The sequence below is a fragment of the Lactuca saligna genome, chromosome 1 (genome assembly GCF_052625555.1).
Source record: "Lactuca saligna cultivar CGN05327 chromosome 1, ASM5262555v1, whole genome shotgun sequence".
Taxonomy (NCBI): Eukaryota; Viridiplantae; Streptophyta; class Magnoliopsida; order Asterales; family Asteraceae; genus Lactuca; species Lactuca saligna.
The window spans coordinates 29991866-30015254 of NC_136417.1; the positions used below are offsets into that span (position 1 = coordinate 29991866).

At 34.2% G+C, this 23389-nt stretch overlaps 1 protein-coding gene across 8 annotated transcripts; it reads left to right on the plus strand.

The window, feature by feature from the left end:
• The first annotated feature begins 4681 nt into the window (after positions 1 to 4681).
• On the plus strand, positions 4682 to 15254 carry LOC145048999 (coatomer subunit zeta-2-like). 8 transcript variants are annotated; one of them, XR_013683131.1, is made up of 8 exons: positions 4682 to 4752; positions 5704 to 5863; positions 5970 to 6117; positions 6195 to 6272; positions 6826 to 6910; positions 7993 to 8081; positions 9790 to 9868; positions 14920 to 15254. XR_013683131.1 is itself a non-coding variant. In XM_078956652.1 (7 exons), the coding sequence occupies exons 1-6, from the start codon at positions 4732 to 4734 to the stop codon at positions 9847 to 9849; spliced, it is 552 nt and encodes a 183-aa protein (XP_078812778.1). In that variant the 5' UTR covers positions 4682 to 4731; the 3' UTR covers positions 9850 to 9868; positions 14920 to 15253. The 8 variants fall into 8 exon arrangements, 4 of the variants coding, with proteins under 4 accessions (XP_078812778.1, XP_078812788.1, XP_078812770.1 ...); XR_013659659.1 differs by lacking the exon at positions 14920 to 15254 and adding an exon at positions 9970 to 10126 and having other exon boundaries at positions 5973 to 6117; XR_013683130.1 differs by lacking the exon at positions 14920 to 15254 and adding an exon at positions 9970 to 10122.
• The last annotated feature ends 8135 nt before the right edge of the window (positions 15255 to 23389 follow it).

Sequence of the window (23389 nt, forward strand, 5' to 3'; positions counted from 1 at the left end):
AAAACGTTTATACAAGACCGGACCGAAAAAAGACCGGTCCGAGACCGTCGAGAACCGGTCCGTAAAAGACCGAACACTTTTTAGACCGGTCACAAAAAAGACCAAATCGTTCTGAGAGCGATGCAAGATCAGTCCGAGACCGACTGAGACTGGTTCAAGAGTTGTCTAAAAAAAAAAGGTAGCCAAACTTTATTAATATCATTTTTGTGTTAATTACACAACTTTTAATTACATATTATGTAATTTATTTCATTTTTTTCTTTTATTAAACTTAAATTATCATTTTTAATAAGTTTTAATCTATCATTTGGTGTTAATCACAAGTAACACCCATAAAAATCATGGCCAATTTAAACTTTTTAAAACATTTCAAAACCAATAATTATTACAAAACTTGTTTTCAAAATGTTTTAGTGTCAGAGTATCCCAGAATCAAATCATAAAAAATATAAGGAGGTGCACGATCACGTCTTCGCCTTCCTGCGATCATCAGAAGTACCTGAAACAATAATCGATAAATGTAAGCTCGAAGGCATAATGAGTTACTCCAAAATACCAACGCCATGCATAATGAGCCTTCAGCTTGACTGGACCGCATCGCATGCCTTGTGCCTATCTGGACCGCTCTCTGAGCCTTTGGCACGTCTGGACCGCCTCGCAAGGCCTACAGCCTATCCAAACCGCTCGTCGGGCATTCGGCCTAACTGAACCCCTTTGCAGGGCCTTCAGTTTATCCGGACCACCCTGGGTATGTTGACCTTTAGCACAAAGCAAGAGCGCCTCAACCCAACCCCCAATCAAACAAACATGTGCACATAACTATCATACGCTAGCATATATAACAATCAAACCGGTCTAAAAGATCACTAATCATAACGCCATCCTAACTACCAGGATGTAGACCTAACAAATCAATAAGCATAGTACCATCCTATCTACTAGGATATAGAACTAACAGATCACTAATCCTAACAAACAGTATGCATAATGAGCCTTCAGCCTGACTGGACCGCCTCGCAGGCGTTCAACCTATCTGGACCGCTCTCCGAGCCTTCGGCACATCTGGATCGGCTCGCAAGGCCTACAAAGTATCCGGACCGCTCGCCGGGCCTTTGGCATGACTAGACTGCCTCGCAGGCCTTTAGTCTATCCGGACCGCGCTGGGTATGTTTGCCTTCAGTACAAAGCAGGATCGCCTCAATCCAAACATACACATACATGTGCCGACATACTCACAACACATAATCAATCAACAAACAAGCACATATCACACATATCATAAAAACATACTATAACCAAGATAACAATCCAAAGGGCCGACATTGGTGCCTTAGACCTTGTCGATATAGTGAGGAGAACTCACCTGGCACTGCCGAAGTCCCGTGGATAAAACTCCAGCTACTGCTTGACAGATTCTCGAATTGTCAACATTAAACAATATCCAATTATTAATTTGGTTCTAAGCCCAAGGTCTAACTCACACTCCAAAGGCCCAATAGTCAACCAATGGACCACAGCCTAACATATGGCCCAATTTTCCAAATTGGGCCCAACCCTTCACATGATATTTCCTTAAGTCCCATCCATATATTTTAGTCTAAACTCTTGGTGTTCCCACGACCCAAAATCACATAATCATCAAGGCCCAGTTATGACCCACCTATGGCCCAATTTTCCAAATTGGGCCCAAGATCTTCACATAGGCCTTATCTTAAAGCTCATCCAAATATTTTGGTCCATTTACTTGTTCTTAGATAGCCCATCAATAGTCCAATCAACAAAGCCCCATAGGACGGCCCAACTCAAGACCCAAGTGAAATTATGGTTTTCACATGGAATGACGATTAGGGTTTAGTGTTCCTATTTAACCCATTAATGACTTAATCCATTAAGTCCAATATTGCATTAGGTTAATTACAAGTGATTATTAATTAATATCTTAAGTTTAATAAATAATTCCCGTGCGGGTCCTGATAAATCCCCAAAATTAGGGTTTCATGACATTAGGGTTTTCTAAACCCTAATTAGGGTTTCCAACCCACATACTAGCCTATTAGTCAAAATGTTGGGCTTTTAGGTCAATTAGGGCTTCACTGGTTCCACTAGGGTTAAACAAGTCGGGCACCACCAACTACCACCTCGGGTAGTGGTGGTCAATGGCGGCTCACAGTGGTGGTTATGGTTCTAGTCCATTTTTTTGTCCAAACATCCCAACGAAATCTAAACACATACAAAACACACCGTCACCCAACACGACGGCTGGTGGCAGCAGGAGGCGGCAACCACCACCTCGCGACGGTGGTTATAAGTTTCTTTTGATTATTCCTACACCGATTACAACATACAATACAAAATCCCCAGTAAACACACATACACACACGCACTAAGATAAACACACACAACCACCCTTGTGGTGGCCATCGGTGGTAGATGGTGGTAGCCACCACCTCACGGTGGTGGTGGTGGCTTTTCCGTGAACTCCGGCCAATCAAAACACCATAAACAACATGCACAACAGTAGAAGAGACATACGCATGCATCTTTGCTCGAAAGGTGAACCTAACACTCACCTATGGTGGGTTTAGTTCCGCCCTTGGTTTCGCCGGTGGACAGTAGAGATGGTGGTACAAGCAGTTGCTTAGAGGTGGTGGTTGAGAGCACTCCGAAAAGATGGTGGTAGTCGAACGGAAAGGCGGATACTCGGGGGTCCTTGTCATCATCGCTAATCAGAAACGGCATGGTGGTGGCGTCAGAGGTTGAAGAAGGAGGGTGGCAGCCGGAAATTGAAGAAGGAGGGTGGTGGTGGCAGCTAGTATCTCTATTAGGGTTAGGGTTAGGGTTTGTATGGGTTTATATATATATATATATATATATATATATATATATATATATATATATATATATATATATATATAGGCTAAGGTGTTGTTTGTTTTTTGGAAAAACCTCTTCAAACCTCTTACTGCTGCGCGACACAGCACACGCGCAACACTTTTCATCTCGCAACTGTTTGTTTTTTAGAAGTCTTCTGAGTCAAAAACCTCTGCGCGTGCTCTGTTTGGTGCAGCACTTGTACTGCCTCTTCCAACCTCTTCTTCTTCTTTTTTTATTGCTGAAATTTTGATTATATGTTATTAAAATTTTATTTCACATTTTTTTTCCTTTTTTTTCGTTTATTCTTACTGAATTTATTTTTCATTTTTTTATATTCAATAATGATAATTTCTTGATGAAATATCATTATTTTTTACTAAAATATCTTTATTTTTTGTTGAAATATCATTCTTCTTTTTACTGAAATATCATTAATTTTTACCGAAATGTTATACATTATTAAATTTTACATATTAAAAAGCGATTTTCGGTTTATAAAATTAGTTTATTTTAATTTTTTAATATCTGCAGCAGTATGCAGATGTTAAAAAAACAAACACGCTTCTTATTATAGTCTGCAGCCGTTTGGTCCACCTCTTCTACTGCAGAATGTTGCAGAGGTGGTCCGCAGACTTCATGAATTTTTGCTTCAGAAAATCAAACAACACCTAAATGAGGGTGACGGGTTCAACCCGTGTCCACCATCAAGCATGTGAATATTAACACGTTTGGTCCCTCCCCATAAGAGTCTTTTCAACTTAAGTCTGAAATTTACTCCTTTAGTCCATGTCTTTTAAAAATCCTTACAAATTGAGTCCGAATGATACCAAACACATCCCGAATTCTGAAATCATTTTCAAAATAAATCCTGACATTACACTTTAACCCCCAGAGATTCAATTCTTGTCATTTGGCTTCCCGAAACCAACACCCCACTAATTATTATTTGATTTTAGACTATAATAATATAAAATAATAATAATAATTAATTATCGGGGTCCCAGGTTTATTATTTAATTATTCTACTTTAAACGGGATGTTACTACTTTGTTAATGGAAAAAACTCGAAACTGAAACAAAAGAATCGAAAATTTTCGAAACCGAACCAAAAAAACCCGTAAATCCAACCAAAAAATGCACAAGGAAAGACTGCAAAACTAGACCGAAGAAAGGCTGACAGACCGAAAAAGACAGATCCGTAAAAAGACCAGGCCTAAGACTATTCGGGACGGATCGGAAAAAATACTGGATTGTTTCGAGACGACCCGAGACCACTAATGTGCAGCTCTATCAAATATGTTTTCTGTAGAGCCGGGCCCATTTATACTAAATGACGAAAAAGAACCTGGTAGCCCAAAAGCCAACCTATATAAAGTCTTTTGAGTAAATTACACGAATGGTCCCTATGGTTTGGAGTAATTTACACATTTGGTCCCTAACTTATTTTTTTAACTTGGAAGGTCCCTACTATTTGTTTTTGTTATGTGTTTGGTCCCTATTGTTTGTTTTTGTTACACACTTGATCCCTATCTTACCTAAAAAGACTATTACTTAAATAGAGAAAAATGGTAGGGTAGGTAAGGTAAGACGAGGGGGTGGGGTTAGGGGTGTGTTTATTTAAATAAATTAAAAAATCAAGGGCAAAATAGTCTTTTTTAGGTACGACAGGGACCAAGCGCGTAACAAAAACAAACAGTAGGGACCTTCCGAGTTAAAAAAATAAGTTAGGGACCAAACGTGCAAATTACCCTAAACTATAGGGACCATTCATGTGATTTACTCAAGTCTTTTTTCTTGGTAGCAAAACGTCATTTGCCTTTTGCATTTCAGTGCTCCGCTAACCGAATCTCTTCATCAATGGTGATCTTCGCACGTAGAGTATATTTCTTTCTCTGTATCTATTGAAGTTACATGTGATCTTTGATATGAATTTCTGACTAGATTGGCCTTGTAATTGCTATGCAATCATACACGAGATTGTTTCGTGGTCTTTTAGAGATATGATTGTTCGCATTAGATCGGTTCTTTACGTGTCTACGACATGCATTATGTAGTTACTCACTCCTTTTTTCTCGTACATGGCACAGATCAACTGTCCTCAACTTCTTCTGTTATTTGATTGCGTATCTTAAGCGTATTTATGCAATGTTTCTTAGAGCATGTATAGGCTTTCTTTCAGTGTTAGAAGGTTCGATACGCAGCATCTATAGTCGTATGCTGGTTTTTAACAATTATAATTCACAATGTAGCAATTGATGTTGAAATTTAGGGTTGATGTCGCACCAATTATTTAAGTTTGATCTGTTTCTGTTTGAATGTTCAAAGTGAGTGGTGATTCGGATTCAGCTCACTTTTTATCCCTATTACATCCTCACTCATACGAAGTTTAGGTGGAAATGGCATCTACATATTGGTTCCTGTGCTGTATTATTCTCTAAATTATTGCATCCCTAGGTTGACATATTTATGTAATGTTTCTAGAGCATTTATAGTCATCCGTTGGCTTTCAAACAATTTTTATTCATAATGTAGCAGCTAAAGCTGTAATTTATAGTAGTAACAGTGTTAAATGTGGAAAAAATTAGCTGCATTTGATCAGTTTCAGTCTGAATATTCATAGTGAGAGTAATCTGGCTCAGCTTTTATCCCAGTTAGATCCTCAGGAAATGAAGTTTGGGGTGAAAATTGGCTCCTCATACTTGTCAATGCCACTAAATTTGGTGCTATTGACTAATTGGTTTCTGTAGTGTAATATTTTTGGAACTATTTCATATTTTCATCTACTGATTGACATATATATGTAATGTTTCTGATCGAGTTGTATTATAGGATGCATGCCCTATCATTAAGAATGTCCTTCTTCTGGACTCTGAAGGAAGGCGTGTAGCAGTCAAGTATTATACAGATGAATGGGAAACCAACAGTGAAAAGTTAGCTTTTGAAAAGTCCATCTTCAGTAAAACACAGAAGACTAATGCACGAACTGAACGTATGGTTTTTAACTTTTTATCTTTCACATTTCTTGCCTATTAAGATGCTTTCAGCGACATTAAATCAAACTGACTTTTTTCTCCTTTTTATCTCTTTATAAACAGCAGAGATATTGATGTTTGAGAATAATGTTGTGGTGTATAAGTTCATACAAGACTTGCAGTTTTTTGTAACTGGTGGTGATGATGAAAATGAATTGGCTTTGGCCACTGTCCTACAGGGTTTCTCTGAAGCAGTTATTCTTCTACTCAGGTTTCTGCATTGTTACAGATATTCAATAATCAATGTTTGCCATTTCCTGGTGTAATCTCCTTAAGTTCTTGATGCAGGGGTAACATTGACCAAAGGGAGGCATTTGAAAACTTAGATATGATGTTTTTATGCCTTGATGAGATTGTTGATGGAGGGTAGGTAACTAACTACATTTTGCATTTGAATCAGTCACTCTAGTTTCATTTTCTTGCTTTTTTTGTCCATGTTCTAGTCAACCCTGGTTCTTAATAAGAAAAAAAATGCCCTCAAATTAGCTTAGGCCTTAGTTTTTACATGTCTGTGTGCAGAATAAGGTGGGACAGAGACTCGCTCTTGGTGTCTCATATGTGCAAAAGACATTAATACCCTTCTCAACATTAAAATCATAAATGGCCAGAGAACGTGTCCATTTCTGTCTTGTGTAACAAACACAACCTTAAAAAACAAGACCTTTTGACAATGTATGGAGTCTCAGATTGTTTAGGGTAGCATGAGATTATGGGCATAATTGTTTTCTTTTTTAGGGTAGCATGGGTTTATACTAATCATATTTCTTTCCTCTTTTTATTTGCATTCTTTATAATCATCATAGTTTTGTGCATGTTAATCTTCTCTTCAATTTCATTCATAACTTCACACACGTGTGTAGGCATTTATATGTATCAAAATAATGAAATGTTTGATGACTTGCTAAAAACTGTGTGACAGAATGATTCTTGAAACGGATGGAAATACAATTGCCAGAAAAGTAGTTACAAACATCATGGATGATGAGACTCCCTTGTCTGAACAGGTGCATACAAATTAATTCCACTATTGTATCTTTATTTATGCTAATCAAAATATATCAATTATGTTACGAGAAAAAAGACAAATTTAGCCACTTTGACATAAAGATTTGTTACAAAATATCCCAAAAATTGTCTTATAAGTTATAACTCAAAATTCCCACCAATTTCACAATCAGCCATTGCAAAATGTATGTTATGCCGCCTTTTTATGGCTCACAACAAAATTTTAAAATCTAAAAAATCCTTTACTAGGAAATTGTTCTTTGTAATGCGAATCATTCATATTATTACAAAAGTCATAATTTTTTAATCAAAAAAGCATTTTGTTCGAAGTTCTTTTGCTATAATGATCTTCAAAAGCCATTTTCACTGCAAAAAGAAGCTTTATGATACGAAATAAAGTTTTACTTTGAGAGAGATTTTCAAAAAAAAAAAAAAAAAATGGTGTAAAAGTAAGAAGTCTAAAAAATGCTTTAAATAGGGTGACTTATCTCGCAACTAATAGTGCATTTCACAATCAGTTGTTACGAAATTGGTGGCTATTTGGACGCATAAGGAGAATTTTGGGTTATTTAGTAAATCTTGAATCAAAGTAACTACATATTTGTCTTTTTCTCTTTTATAAACCAAAGAGTAAATTACAGACAGTGTCTCTATGCTCATATGAAACTTATCGATTGGGTCCTTGAAAGATTTTTTTTTTTTTTTTTGATCCCTCACAAGTTAACACCCCGTTCCTGAGTTGCAGCAAAGAAAAGAAGAGAAGAGAAAACAAAGTAAGGAGAGAAAAGAAGAGAAGAGAAAAGAAAAGAAATTTGTCTTTTTTGTGTTCCCGAGTTGAAGAGAAATGGAAGGAAAGTTAAACATTTTGTTCTTTCTCTTCAAATCCTTCCAAATCGGAAGGAAAGTTAGGAGGGAAAGTGATCCCTCCATTTCCTTCCACTTCTCTCCTTTAATGAAACTCGGGAACACCAATTTCTCTTATTTTCCTCCAATTTCCTTTCTTTTCTCTCCTTAAATTGAACTCGGGAACGGGGTGTAAGGTGTTTGGTAAGGTCTTTTGGTTGATTGTGCAGTTTTTCAGCTTTCTCGGTCATATCCTATTTACGTTTCCTTGAGTTACATAGCTCAAGAAGTCTTTGGTGGCTCCATGTGGTTGTAATTGGAACATGGGTACAACAAGTTTACTCTTAAAATCCTTTTTTTTTTTTTTTTAATCTCATCTCCACTTTATAATCGTGGAACATGGGTACAACACTTGGAAAGTTGCTCTAAATTTCCTTTCGTCGTCTCTATTTGGCAGCTCTTGAAAAAAAGTTCCTTGCCAAAAATTACATAAATAGTCCCTACGGTTTCTCAGATTCATAAATTTTGTCCTTAACTTTTTTTCGTTACACAGATGGCCCTATGGTTTTATATATTCTATAGTTTCATTACACTTATACCGACCTCATCATTTCTTCTCTTTACTTCCTGTCCCTTACACTGCCATCTCCACCTTCCACCAACACCATTTTCACTTCCATTTTAATCATATGTTTTTCAAAATTTCCATCTTTCAGATCAAAAAATCTAACACGTAAAATACATTAAAAAAAAAATACAAATATTACACAACATATCAAACACAAAGAAATAAGGATCGAAGACAACTAAAAATTAGAGTTTTGTTGCGTATCTCACTAAAAAAAGTAAATTTAAACTGAAATATATCAAACTCAAACGTCACAAGAACAATTGATTTTTCATATCTGATCAAAAAAAAATTAATTAAATTCCTATGTTGGTGGGATTTTAAAATTTTCTTTTCTTTTAATAAAAATTAAACAAAAATTTAAAGATAAAAGAAATTAAAATGTGTATAAAATTATTTTTATTTGGATTATACATCAACCACAAAAGAAATTAAAACCAACATGGACTAACCATCGTTGTGAAAATTATTTGGGACAAAAGAAAATTTAGAAAACAGGAAGGACCATTTATGTAATTTTGTCAAATCCTTTGGTGAGATGGGATGGCGGGCCAAATAAAAATAAAGATTATTAAAAAAATATCAAAATAACGGGCAACACTGTAATTTTACTCATATTTAATAGTTTTATTTTGACGGTATTAATGGGAAGGACTTGATTAAAAAGATTGAAACTATGAGGATCAAAAATGAAAACCATTTCTTTCATGGACCTGATCATAATTTTCATTTAAGCATAACGACGACATATGTAAGCTGTAATCTACTTTAAACTAAAGCTCACATTTTTTTCTTATTTTTCTATTAAGATTGGTCAGCTACCGATGTTAATATCAGAACCGGTTTTTTTTTTTTTTTTTTTTTTTTTTTTTTTTTTTTTTTTCTTTTAGTAAGTTAAGGATTTTAGTGTATATTTTCATTTTTTTTAAATATTCATCTCTTGAGATGGTGTTTGGAACGTATATATGTTTTCCAAAGTAATTACTGCTTTAAAAATCATAATCATTTAACCAGAACTTTTTTTAAAGGATTTTTTAATATGTATTAATTAAAAAAAAAGTATTATCATAATTAAATATATAATACATTAATTATGAAATATTCTCCATAATTAACATATTTCATAATTTTCAATGATAGATATTCTATCATAGAGGAGATTACCTATTTAACTATTAAATTAATAATGAATTTTATATTTAATTATCGTAATATTTATTATAATTGACATTTTTTTATGTCTGTCGTTAAAGACAACAGTAGAAAATTCCTTTTTCAAAAGCTAAAAGAGGCTCCTTTATCATTTATACTTGAAAGCAAGTTTTGTTGTAACAGTTTCCTATCCATAAAAAAAATTATATATTCCTTTTGATCTCTTAATGAAAAGTTTGTTTCAAATGGTTACAGACAATTACTCAAGCCTTGGTAGCCGCTCGTGAACATTTCGCAAGATCACTTCTCAGTTAATACGTTTTTCTATCCACAGGTATATTTTAATACGTAAAAACACAACACATGCCATATAGAAAAAGACCCCACACACTAATCATAAACGTTTCATATATCTTTTACAATAATATCGTACAGGTAACATCAAGCGTGCAACATTTGGGCAAAAAATGAAACTTCAATTTGAATATTAAAAAAAAAAAAAAAAGAGTTTAAAATAATAGCATTGTGTAATGCCTGCTGTATTGTCGTTATCCAAATAAAACCAAATTGAAGGTAACGTTTAAATTTTAAACTGATTACTACAAATGATTTCTTATTATTGAAGATGCTCAACCATCCATTTCTGCCACCAGTACAACAACCCTTCAAATTCTCCAATTTCATCATACACATTGGCCCCTTCTTTGTCGACATGTCTACTTCACTTTTTAAATGGTCTCATATTTTAAAAAATAATATATATATTTTTTTTAATAAGTGGTTGTTAATGTTAAATACACTTTTACTTTTGATAACAAGTTACACATTTGACCAATTATATATAAATTAATATAATTTTTAATATTCGGGTTTTTAGTATAAACAGTTACATTACAGAGTATAAAAGAAAACAATATATTATATGTATTATACATGATAAGAAGATGAGGTTTGGCCCCTTCTTTGTCCGAGACATCGACATCGCTTTTTTATTATTACACTTTGAAATTTGAATGACCTTTAACTCGTTTGAACGTAACCGTGTTATATTTGTTCTTACTCATTCAACCGATTGTATTTCTAATACAAAGCCTAAATTAACTTATTTTTTTAATAATCTGATAGAAGTTTTCTACCTATAATATTTTTTTTATTACAAAGAAACTATCATGTTACAAAACCGTAAAAAGAGATTGGATTTTGCAAGAAAGGTTTTGATACAAGTAAAAAAAATGTTACCTTTGTATTTATATTTGTATAGTTTATCTTAGGATTAGAAACGTATAAAACGAACACAAGTAACGGCATGTTCATGTTTATTCTTTTAAAATTAACCGAACAAACGAATGAACAAAAACATGAACATATAAAACATAAACGAATTGAAAAAAAAGTTATTTTTTGTTTGTTCGTATAAAAAATTATTTTGTTCGTTCCTTCAGATGTTAAACAAACATAAATGAGTATAACTTAGACAAAACTGCAAATTTGGTCATTGTGGTTTTCAAAAACCTTTGGATTGGGTTCAAAAAGTTTCCAACTTGTATGGAATGTCCAAAATCAAGGTTTTTCTGGGTTTTTAATCCAAAAAAACTTAAAAAGACGATTATACCCTTTTATTTTCTTTTTTGTATTTTTTATAACTATTCTAATGTTGTTTAATTAAAAAATAAAGAAAAAAGAAAAAAAATATATCCCCACCCCACCCTCTCTCTCTCTCTCTCTCTCTCTCGTCTTTGTTTCTATGTATCACTAACTTTCTCTTTCTTCACAATTAATATGGAAATAAAGTATAATTAAGATTGTTCTGAAGTGTAATTCGTTCTTCAACTGGATCAAAATCAATTATCGGTCCATTGAAGAAGGTTTGGGAAAAAGAAAAAATACGATACCCACTTCTTCTTCTTGATCATATCATAGGTGGAAATCAAAATCAAACCTACAACAAATCAAAATCAAACCTCACCATCCCACTGGTCAATACAACCACCAAAAATTTGTTGGCTCCACCTCGGGGTGTTGATTTATAGTCCCCATCTGAACTGAAACAAAAGTTCATACGGAGGTCGTCGATCAGAGAGGAGAGATTCAGAAGGTGCTTGAAATTAAAGTGGATCGAATTTATAGATAAAACGAGCTCATATCTATTCTCTCTGTACCACTGGCGGCAACGCCTTGCGAGAGAACTGAATACCATTGGTCGTCGGAGCTCTCAATACACTCAGATGCAGGTTTGAGGGCATAGATCTATGCCATACATTGTCCCCACGACCTTCGATGAGCACCTTTGATCGCGTTTTGTAACGAACACCCATTTCAGATGGAGATCGAGATGAGAAAGGGACAGGAAGAAAGTTGAGAAGATTAGAGTTGGAGTTTTGGGTGTCGGAAATGCAAATGTGCAGTGGTGGCTGAAGTGGGGTATAACGAAGATGAAATGCATCGATTAAGATGGAGTTACAATTCCGAAAGTAGGGTTATTGATGGCTCCGGTGGTTTCGGTGGCGGCGAGAATGAATCCACAGGTGGTTCAATTTTGAGATATCAATTTTCTTTTGAGAGATGGCGTTCAGGAGAGAGAGAGAGAGAGAGAGAGAGAGAGAGAGAGAGAGGGGGGGGGGGGGTAGGGTGGGGGATACTTTTTCTTTTTTCTTTATTTTTTAATTAAAATAACATTAGAATAGTTATAAAAAATACAAAAAAGAAAATAAAAGGGCATAATCGTCTTTTTAAGTTTTTTTTTACCAAAAACCTAGAAAAACCTTGATTTTGGACCTTCCATGCAAGTTGGAAACTTTTTGGATCCCATCCAAAGGTTTTTGAAAACCACAATGACCAAATTTGCAGTTTTGTCATACTTAATATAAACGAACGAGCATAAACGAATACATGTATCATTTATTTACTTGAAAAAAATAAACAATTATCATGTAATATGCACTCTTTGTTGATGATATATCTGAAAAAATATTATAGTTTGTACAGTGTTAAAAAAAAATTATATAGGTGGATGAAATTTCTAATATTTACAACTAAATGCCATGTAAATAATAAGATTTAGGGTTGATACCATTAGATAGTAATCAAATTTCACATTTGCACCACTTATACATCAAACTTTTTAAGTGATTTTAAAATTCAAGTTTTCTTTTTATTCCATTTATATTAAAAAATATAAAAGGCAACATGTTAACTTGTTTCAATTTGTTGAGTTGCTTGACTATTGATTTAACATGTAAACTAATAATATTAAATACTAACCAACTTTTGGTTTTTTCAGCTTAACTAACTTTAATTTTTTTTAATGAGTTTTAACAACTAAACTAGTAAAATCAACAATTTTATAATGGTTACAGATATCAACAAAATGAAATTATATGCAATTATTAAAAGCAATAATACAAACTTAAATTTATTGATTTATAAAATCATATAAATCAATGAAGTTTTATGCTCTCTTTCACTGTTTAAAAGAAACTAAGACTTGAAATATGTTTTTAAGACGATTAAAACTTTGTCGAAAATAGTTCATGTTGAAAAATTCTAAAGAAATATATATATATATATATATATATATATATATATATATATATATATATATATATATATATAATTGACATTAAATCATGTTTTATTTTATATGTCTTAGTCTTATTTTAATTTTAATATATTATAAACCATTATGTAATTAACAAGCGTACTACGTGTGCATACTTTTGTGGATAAAGTTTGATGGTTGAATATTGAAGAAAATAAATTAAATATTTAAAAAAGTGATCCGGGTTTATGGTGGTGACGTAATAATAGATTACTAGGAATACCTCATCCGGTGAAAAGAAATTAATTACTTAATAAAAACGCGTTTTACATGATATCAAATTAAAGTAATTTTCTAGAAACTAATATAGCACTATTGCATGTATGTGCGGTTTGGGAAAAAGAAGATGAAGATCACCATAAAGAAAAAATAAAAAAAAAACAATTGTTTTTACAAATTTTAGCCTAAGTCGGGTTCAATAAAATTTGATTTACATAAAAGCAACAGTAAATTACACGAATGGTCCCTATGGTTTAGGATAATTTGCACGTTTGGTCCCTAACTTATTTTTTTAACTCGGAAGGTCCCTACTGTTTGTTTTTGTTACACGCTTGGTCCCTATCTTACCTAAAAAGACTATTTTCCTTTGATTTTTTTTATTTATTTAAATAAACACACCCCTAACTCCACCCCTCTCATCTTATCTTACTTACCTCATCATTTTTTCTCATTTAAATAATACTATTTTAGATAAGATAGGGATCAAGCGTGTAACAAAAACAAACAGTAGGGACCAAGTGCGTAACAAAAACAAATTATAGGGACCTTCCGAGTTAAAAAAATAAGTTAGGGACCAAACATACAAATTACCCCAAACCATAGGGACCATTCGTGTAATTTACTCTAAAAGCAAAGCAATATTTAAGATTGGGGTATTTAATTAAAATGAGATGAAATCTAGGTGATAAACTTTTTTGAAAATTTTGAGCTATTTAGGTGAGCTTGGTTATAATTTTATGATATTGATTCTCAACTTTTAAGTTATAAAAGATAAAAACTTACGGTTGATAAATTAAGAATTAGAAAAATCTGTTGAATTAAACAATGATATTAGATGAGGAAAAATGAATTGTTCAATGAAGTTAGTTAACAATAACCAAAAAAGAAAGGTAACAATAACAAGTAACGACTTCTATATATTTTTATGGTTTGGACTTTGGATGGAAATAGGAATAGAGTAGAGTTGGTGTTTTCTTAAAATATTCTAGTTTTTGTTTCTTTTGAATTTTTCTATAAATAAAGTAATAATAATAGAACAAGAACAACATCACCATGAATAGTTGCAACACCAACACCAACAACAATAATAGCATCATCATCAACATCATCAACAACAACAACAATATGATCAATAATTTTTTATTTATTTCAGTAAAAATAATATACAATTTTAAATACTCGACATATTGTCAAATCCCTATTTTTTTTTCTTGGAAATTGGTAGTTGGTAATTTTTAGTTGGAAGTTGCAAACTGTAACTTTTGTTTTTATTCGAGTTTTTGACGAAGATAGTTGAAAAGTTTTGAATTATGAAAAATTCTTTAAAAAGGTATCCATGTAAAAGCTAAAATTGAAACATATAAATTCATTGTCTAAACTATACTTCCAAATTAGATACTACGTTTCTTTACAAAATAAATAAATCAAAGGAACAAAAGTCTAAGGTTCAAGTCATCTTTGGAACAAAATATGAAATTTGAAGATAAGTACTATAAAAAAAAATGGCAACATAAAAGGTCTAGCATTACAAAGTTTATTGAAAAACTAATTTGGGGAATACGTTGCAGGTTGCACTTTGTGTGCCCAACGTACTTGGTATTATACTAGAAGCATGACATCCAGATGTGACGAAACAACTCATTCTTCTATGCATGTTTTATCATAAAGAGTAGCAAATGGAGTATTTGTTACAATTAAGGGTAGTATGTAGTGTACATTGCATTTATATTGTGTTGTTAGAATACATAAGCGTGGAAATTAAATGATGAGGAATGAGTAGTAGCCATTCATTAAGGTAGGAAAAAAAATTTGACCATATATGTGGATCGATTTGTCATGCACCTACAGCATGTATTATAGTCAACCAATGCAAAACACAATTGAGAACAATTGACTTTGTAATTCTTTATACTTGTGGAATACCAAAAAATATATAAAATAAAAATAAAAATAAAAATAAAGAGAGTTAATTAGAATAAAGAAGATGAAAAGCTAGCAAAGAGACATGATTCGTGAGTTTTAAACAAAGAGACATGACGTGACTAGGGTGAGAAGAAATTGAGCTGACGTAGGTTATATTATTTAGGGCCATATAGTAATTTTGTTATAATAGATATGCAATTTTTGTTAAAGGTTACTTGAATTAATTTTTTTTTGTTTAAAATGAAAACTTTAATCTCATGCCAATGAGCGAAGCCTTTTCTTTTATTCGTGTTTAAAAAGGTGAAAAATGAAAAGCTCTAAAAAAATTCTTAAAAACTTAGATGCTGAGCACGTCAATCTTTCAAAATATATATGGTTATGTTAGTATACCTTTAAAAAATAAATAAAGGGGAAATGTTGTTGGTGAAAGAAGATAATTTGTTTGTTGGGAAATAGACGATACATTGTTGGCAACACGACATCGTCTCAGCGAACGCGTTTATGCCGGAATCATCTCAAGAATCAGAATTAGATCTTGCATGTCTTTATTGTTCATATATCAGATTAAAATCATGGGATCCCGATCACCAATTGAAACACAATACATATTTAATTTGAGAAAACGTCTATACAATTAGATTTTCGTGAATAACACTAATTTATAAACAAAACTATAAAATAATTTCATGTGGTTTATTAAATGTCACAAATTCAGCCATTGTTAAAAACAAAATTGACGGGCACAATCTCTATGGTTTTCAAAAATTAAATAAATATCTTTTTTTGCTGACAAATTGTTATTGTTCATCTGTTAGTATGAATGTATTTTTAATCTTTTCAAATAGCAGCGATTAAATATGTAACCATAGATAAATCTAAATCATAGGGACCATTTATGTAGTTTTTCATTATTTTATTTTTATGAGTTTGTTTTACACTTCTTTATTTTTTTAAACTTTGAAATATGTTACTTTTACTCTTTATTTTTAAAAATTTTGTGCTTAATCTCGTATTATATATAATTTGATTTTTATTAATAACTTCTGTTCATTAACCTAAAAATAACTCTTTACGTGTTTATTTTTAAATATTTGTCTGTATAATTTAAGGTGGTCAACGTTTTGATTTTAATTTAGAACTTTTTTTTGTCAATTTTTTTCTTTAAATACATATGTTTTTTTTTTATAAATTTGTCGGTTAAAATTTGAGTTTGTTTACATGTATTTTTTTTTTTTTCGTATTTGTGTTTAACTTTATGTACGTTTCCTACGTATCAGACATGTCACATATAATAACTTTCGTTTGTTGATTTTAAAAAAACATATTATATTCAAGTTTGTCTGTGTTTCAATGTTTCGGCGTGTTTTTTTTTTAACATTTTTGTACTTAATTTTATGTACATTCCTATATATCATTCGGGTCACATATAAGTTCGTTATTTTTTAAAATATATATATATTATATACGATTTCTTCTACATTTCAACGCAACTTTTTTATATTTTTTTGCGTATCAATATAGATTCGAGTTCGTCTACATTTCGACGTAATTAATTTATGTTTGTGCTTATTTTTACGTACCTGTTTTTTTAATTTGTGTTTTTTTACGTCGAAACGTAACTTTTATCAATATAATTGTCAAAATTCAACTTACAAAATTCATGTTTATAATTATGTGGTTATCTATTATATGTGAATAAACTCATATGTAATTAGCATACATAAAAGAAGCAACAAAACGTAAAAAAAAATTACATGAAAAAGATAAAAATAAATAAATAAATAACCTCAAATTTATATCGACACGTGCATAAAAATAAATAAGATTTTTTTAAGTTAACAAACGAAAGCTTATATAATCAACAACATACTAATTTTTTACCATAATTGAGATGAAGATAATTGTAACACTCGAAATCTAGAATAATAATTATGGAAATAAATTCTCTTTCCTAGGGACCAACACGTCGAGTTGATGAAAGGAAACTCGGTGTGTTGGAGGGTTTTGGGATGCGCATTTTTATGAACAACTTGGCGAGTTGGTGAAGGGAACGATGAATTGGAGGCTGATTGAGAAACTCTAATTTTTAGGGTGTTGCATCATATTTAAAGACCTTAAGTCCCTTGGTTGGTCTCCTTACCAATCTCCTCTGTCCAGAAAACCCTAATGGGGTGTGTATGTGTGTGTGACAACCCAAACCTTTCTCCGTTAAAGTTAGCCGTTTTCCGTTAAATAATTTTTGCATTCTTTTTTTATTCGTTCCGTTAATTTCTATGGTTTAGATAATCATTTAACTCTTATATAATTAAATTTATATATGAGTCGGAACCAAAAATCACGTGAAAAATCCGAGTTTCCTTCAACAAATCAACAGTTCCCAGCCTGGTGTTCACGGCCGTAAACTCGATCACGGTCGTAAACTAGTTCACGACCGTAAACTCGATCACGGCGTAAACTAGTTCACGGTTGGTGGACCCCACCACCGATCATGAACCACCTATATATACGTGATCTCTACCATCATTTGAACTTTTCTGACCGCGAACACACTTTCTCTCTCTAAAAATCATCACCCGAAAACACAAGGAAACACAAAATTTCTCTTCATTTATCGTTCTATCCGCCTTGGAACTCGTTTTGAAGCATCAAATCATCAGTTTTTCATCAAAACCAAGTGTTGATGTTCTTGAGTTTACGGTCGTACACCCTTCAGATCTTCAAACCTTTAAGGGCCGCAAACTGTTTACGGACGTACACCCATCAAAAATTCATATTTCATTCAAGAACTCCGTTCACGGCCGTAAACCCTTCAAGGGACTGTTCACGGCCGAGAACAATTCACGGCCGTAAACCCTCCCTAAGTGGTGAACTTGACTAAAAACCCGCTCTCTCCGATTCAATCAAGTCCCGGTAACAATCATAAACCAAAAGCAAGTGTTTTACCAACACTATAAATAATGGTTTCGCTAATAAAATACATGTACGTATTTAATTATTATTATGATCCCGTTAAGTGCCGCATACATCAACCCGATGGTCTTCATTTCCAGCTTCGTTGTCCGGCCTTTCATGCAACTAACGGTGAGTTCATACCCCTATACTTTTATGATTTTTAATGTTTTCAAGGGGAGAATACAAATGATTTGTGAATATATACAAAAGAATTTCAAAACACTTTAAATGGATGCAATCACACGGTTTCCACATTTCATAAAATCGTTAGATATTTTATCCATTTTGTATTATGCTGAGCATAATGGACGTTTTCGACTTACAAGCGTAGTTACATAGTTTTTCAGATCAACTCATAACATACATACAAACTATAATAGGTATAGTTTGGGAATTCAATACACAATTTTCTATATACAGACATATAAACTATTATAAGAATATAGTTTAAGGAACAAACTTATCTTTTTATAAACTTATCCATTATTTATATAAAATGTTTTTCAAAATATTACGTGTAGAGTCGTTTATCTAGTTTAAGAGACACGTCTTTGGTACAATTACATGTACTAGTGGAAGACTACCTTTATGATCCAGAGTCTCATAGAGGGAGAACGTGAGTTTGTGTATAGATCTATACGTGACTGACTATCCCGCACCTTGCTGGTAGCTACAGTCAGTGGCGAATATAGAACAAAAATTCACGTGGTTCCCAAATTAAGTGAAGCTAATAAGAAAAATCAACACTTTTGGTGGTCGGGTCGGGTCATGTACCTTAAAAAAATTAAACAGTTCAATCAGTTAAAATCAATTAGGCAACATCGATTAAAAATATTAAAAACCGATTGAAATATAACTGGAAAAAAACGTTTAACGAAAAACCAGTTAATTATTAGTCTATTGATAAAGCGGCGAACAGAGAGTGAAAGTCTTTGGCATGTGGACTTCTTTTTATTAAAACTATTTATTTATTTATTTATATTTTAAGAGTACCGATTAAAAATTGTAAGCTTTTTATTATCAATCTCATAATTTAAAATAACAAATTGCCCTAGTAACTTATATTTTTTTCATTCTAAAATGGTTTTTTAAGACATTTTTTAAAACACAAACTTAAGGTAGGTTTTTTATTTTTTCTTAAGGTGGTTCCTAATTTTTCTGTTATATATATGGTAAATGGAATTAAGAATTTAGGTAGGTCCTAGGACCTACCTATACCATCGGTATCTACGCCCCTGGCTACAGTAGGACCGGCAGGTCTACGGGTGACAGAGTCATTAAGGATATTGGCATCCGATTCACATTGTATCAGTTAGTATGGTCATAAAACTCGCAAGTAGATATCGACGATATATTTACGTAGTAATGTACTTTACATGAACAATGTTTATATGACATAAGTATGGAAAATACATGGTTTTATTTTAAGTAATGAAACTACTATACATACCGGTGGTAACTAGGGTTTTTCATACAAGGACATACTATACATTATTGGTGTTAGCCAGGGTTTTCATAAAAGAACATACTATACATTATTTGTGGTAACCGATGGTTTTCATACAAGGACATACTATACATTACTGGTGTTAGCCAGGGTTTTTATAAAAGAACATATTATACATTACTGGTGTTAGCTAGGGTTTTTATACAATACATTATTTTACATTACTAATAGTATTCAGGGACCTTTCATATACAATTACAAAATTCAGTAACGAACATACACTCTGGTCTTAGAGTTTAAGACTGCTTTTCAATACTAAGAAAATATTGGATTTTCTAAAGAACTACCCCCGCAGCTTTTGAGAAGACGGAGCGTTTAAAGTCACGTCTTTTATTTTTTGCTATACTTTTTATGTATAAAAACTATGTATCAAACAGATGTAAATATTCTACTTATACAATGTAATGGTTGTGTTTACTTTGATTACTATGATGCAATTGTTATGATACTACTCATGACGTCTTGCACCCCCGAACGTGTACGCCGTTTCGGTTTGGGGGTGTGACAGATTGGTATCAGAGCTATTGTTTATAATGAACTAAGTATACCGAACATTACATGGTATACAACTATAAACGCTAAGGGGCCAAAGTGCTATGAACTAAAAGTATATTTTTAAAATATAAGTATTTTATAAGAAGTAGGGATGAGCAAATGGATCGGGGAACCGTCCGGAACCGGTACCAGAACCGGAACCCGATGTTCGGGCCGGGACCGGGATGTTATTTTTGTGGATTTTTGGAACCAGGAACCGGTAGGAACCGGAACCGATATAACCGGAACCGGTAGAACCGGGAAAACCCAGTAGAACCAGAAAAAACCGGAATCGTATTATGTTATTTTTCAAGGATCGGTTCCAACATTTGAAGACACGACAAGAACCGGTACGAACCGGTAGAACCGGAACCGATAGAATCGCCAGGCTAGTTCGGTTCTTGATTTTGGCCGAAGCCAGTTCCCGGTTCCGGTCCGGTTCGAGCCGGTTCCGACCGGTTCGGTCCTTTTGCTCATCCCTAATAAGAAGTATACATATGTAGCAGAAACAATATCGTAAGTAGACCAAAGCGAACGTAGATATATACTTTTTAGTGTAATAAAACATTACTTTAAGCAAGGTCATCATTCGAAAACATAATCAGAGTATTAATTTTCAAAACACATGCTCGTTATCAGAGTAAACATTCACAGGCTGTCTAATCTATGGTGTGTGCCATGCGATCACCCCGAGCTCTTCCCTCCGCTACCGGAAGTACCTGAAACCAAAACTGAAAACCGTAAGCACGAACCTTAGTGAGTTCCCCACCCTACCACATACCATGCATAAACACATACTGCACGTACTGGGCCATGCCCGCTATCCTGTGCCTCGCCCACTATAACGGCCCCGTCGCTCCAGGCCCCGCCTGGCTTCGAGCCCCGATCGGATACAGATCTGTTTCACTTAGGCCCCGCCAGTCCCAGGGCCTCGCCCTCCAACAAGTAATAACACATAAACATATCACAACACATAAGCTAAACTCATACGATTAATCATGTCCTAAGGTCTCGCCTATCCTGGGCCTCGCCCCTGTCCTGCTACTGATGAGCCATGGAACCCCGTCCACGCTCCTATTGGTAGTGAGATACAGGTCCAGCCCACCCTCACTCCATCCTTAACTTGGGTCTCGCCCCTGTTTACTACTAATAAGATATGGAACCCCATCCACACTCTGCAATTGGTGAGATACGGGACCTCCCCCACACTCACCTCCCTACCAGGCACATACATGTATCACACAGACAACAAGTATAAACTATCATATAAACAAATCCTTGGGCACCCGCCCGCTATTAATGGACCTCATCCTGAATAACATACTAGCGTATTGTGCCTAGGGCTAACCCCCGGGTCTTCTACTCATAACTACATGGGCCGGCATTGTGGCCTTAGACCCATTCACACAAAGGGAAACTCACATGCACTGGCTGAACTTGCTGATGATCTCACTAGCTGCTGCCCGGCAACTCACTGAACTCCTGCTTCCCTTGCTCCCCGAACTACCAATATCAATGCAACACTGAGTCTAACTGAACCCCGAGAGACAACCAAGTCAACTATGGTCAAAGTCAAAGTCATGGTCAAGGTCAACCTTCCAGGTCAACCCTACTCGCCGAGTCACCCTACTGACTCGCCAAGTTCATATGTTCAGAGTCCTTCCATTCGCGTCTCGACTTGCCGAGTCAGTCCATGAATCGCCGAGTCTACCGATTTCTGAGTACTGACCTGTCCAACTCACCGAGTCTCCACTCGACTCACTGATTCGAATCTCAACTCGAAGGGTTTGGGGTTTCGCAACCTGACTCGCCGAGTACAAGGCAATCTTCATCTGACTCGTCGAGCTGTTCATCCCACTCGTCTAGTTGCTCTTGCTCTTCATGCTACTCGTCGAGTCCACTCAATGGACTCGCCGAGTCCATTCAGATCTCCTTACATGCAGAGGACTTTTGAGTCATGCATGGACTCCAAACTGTAGATCTACCCTTTCCAAGCCTATTCATCACATAAATTTGCAAACTTTACGTGTAAAGAAGGAGATCTATGCAAAATACACCATAAACTAGGGTTTAAGGCAAAGAGGCTCCATAATCAACTCAAGGGCTGCTACTTTATGCTTCTCAAGACCATAATATGCTTAGATCTAATGTAGCAACTTCAGATATGGCTTCTAACTCAAAAGAGGTAACTAATCATGGCTAGAAAACCCCCAAAACTCACAACCATACTAGATCTAAAGGAGAGAACAACTTAATACCTTCAATAACTCAGAAAACTACTCCAATCTTCGGATCTAAGGCCAATCCTTGAAGCTTCAATGATTCCCCTTCTTCTTCTTCCTTCAAATCACCCAAAAAATGGCTTGGAAGCTTGAATGAGCAACAATGGGGGTTAGGGTTCGATGTTCTGGGTGAAAGAGGCAGTAAAGGAACCCAAGGGGAGAGAATGAGACGTTTAAATAGGCTCCAAGTCCCGATTTTAAGGTTTTCCTCGCACAGACCAGACTCGCCAAGTCGATCACTTACTCCTCGACCCGGATCCCGTTCGGACTCCCCGAGTTCATCCTTGGACTCGCCGAGTCGCCCTTTAAAATTAGGGTTTTTTTTTCCTTTCTTGGCCTTCCAGACTTTGGGTGTTACAAACAGAGTCTAAACGAGAGTTGTAGATCATAATCTCACATACGCGTGGATATAAAGTGTTGGATTAATGTCTAAGTCTATAACTATAATTGGTAAGACTTAACCCGACCCGGCATGGTCCATTTGGGTTGCATACCATCATGCACTTGGATAGTGTGACAATCGTCAATCTTGAGTCAAGTCAAGTCATCAAGTCAAGCCGGTCAACTCTATTAAACCTTATGTATTAGGGTAAGTGTTATGTTCGTATTGTATAACTTGTTATGATAATGGGAAAACATCACAGGAGAAAAGTTTGTGTTAAAAAAATTTCCTAAGCCTTCGCATTTTAACCAAATAAATCAAATGCGATTCACAAAATTTTCATTCCAAAAATGCGAAACTCCAGGGACAATAATTGAAATCTTCTGTTTTCTTCCCCAATTCGCATTCTACTGTGAAATACTTCGCATTTTCATTTTTACACCTTTCGCATCCCTTCG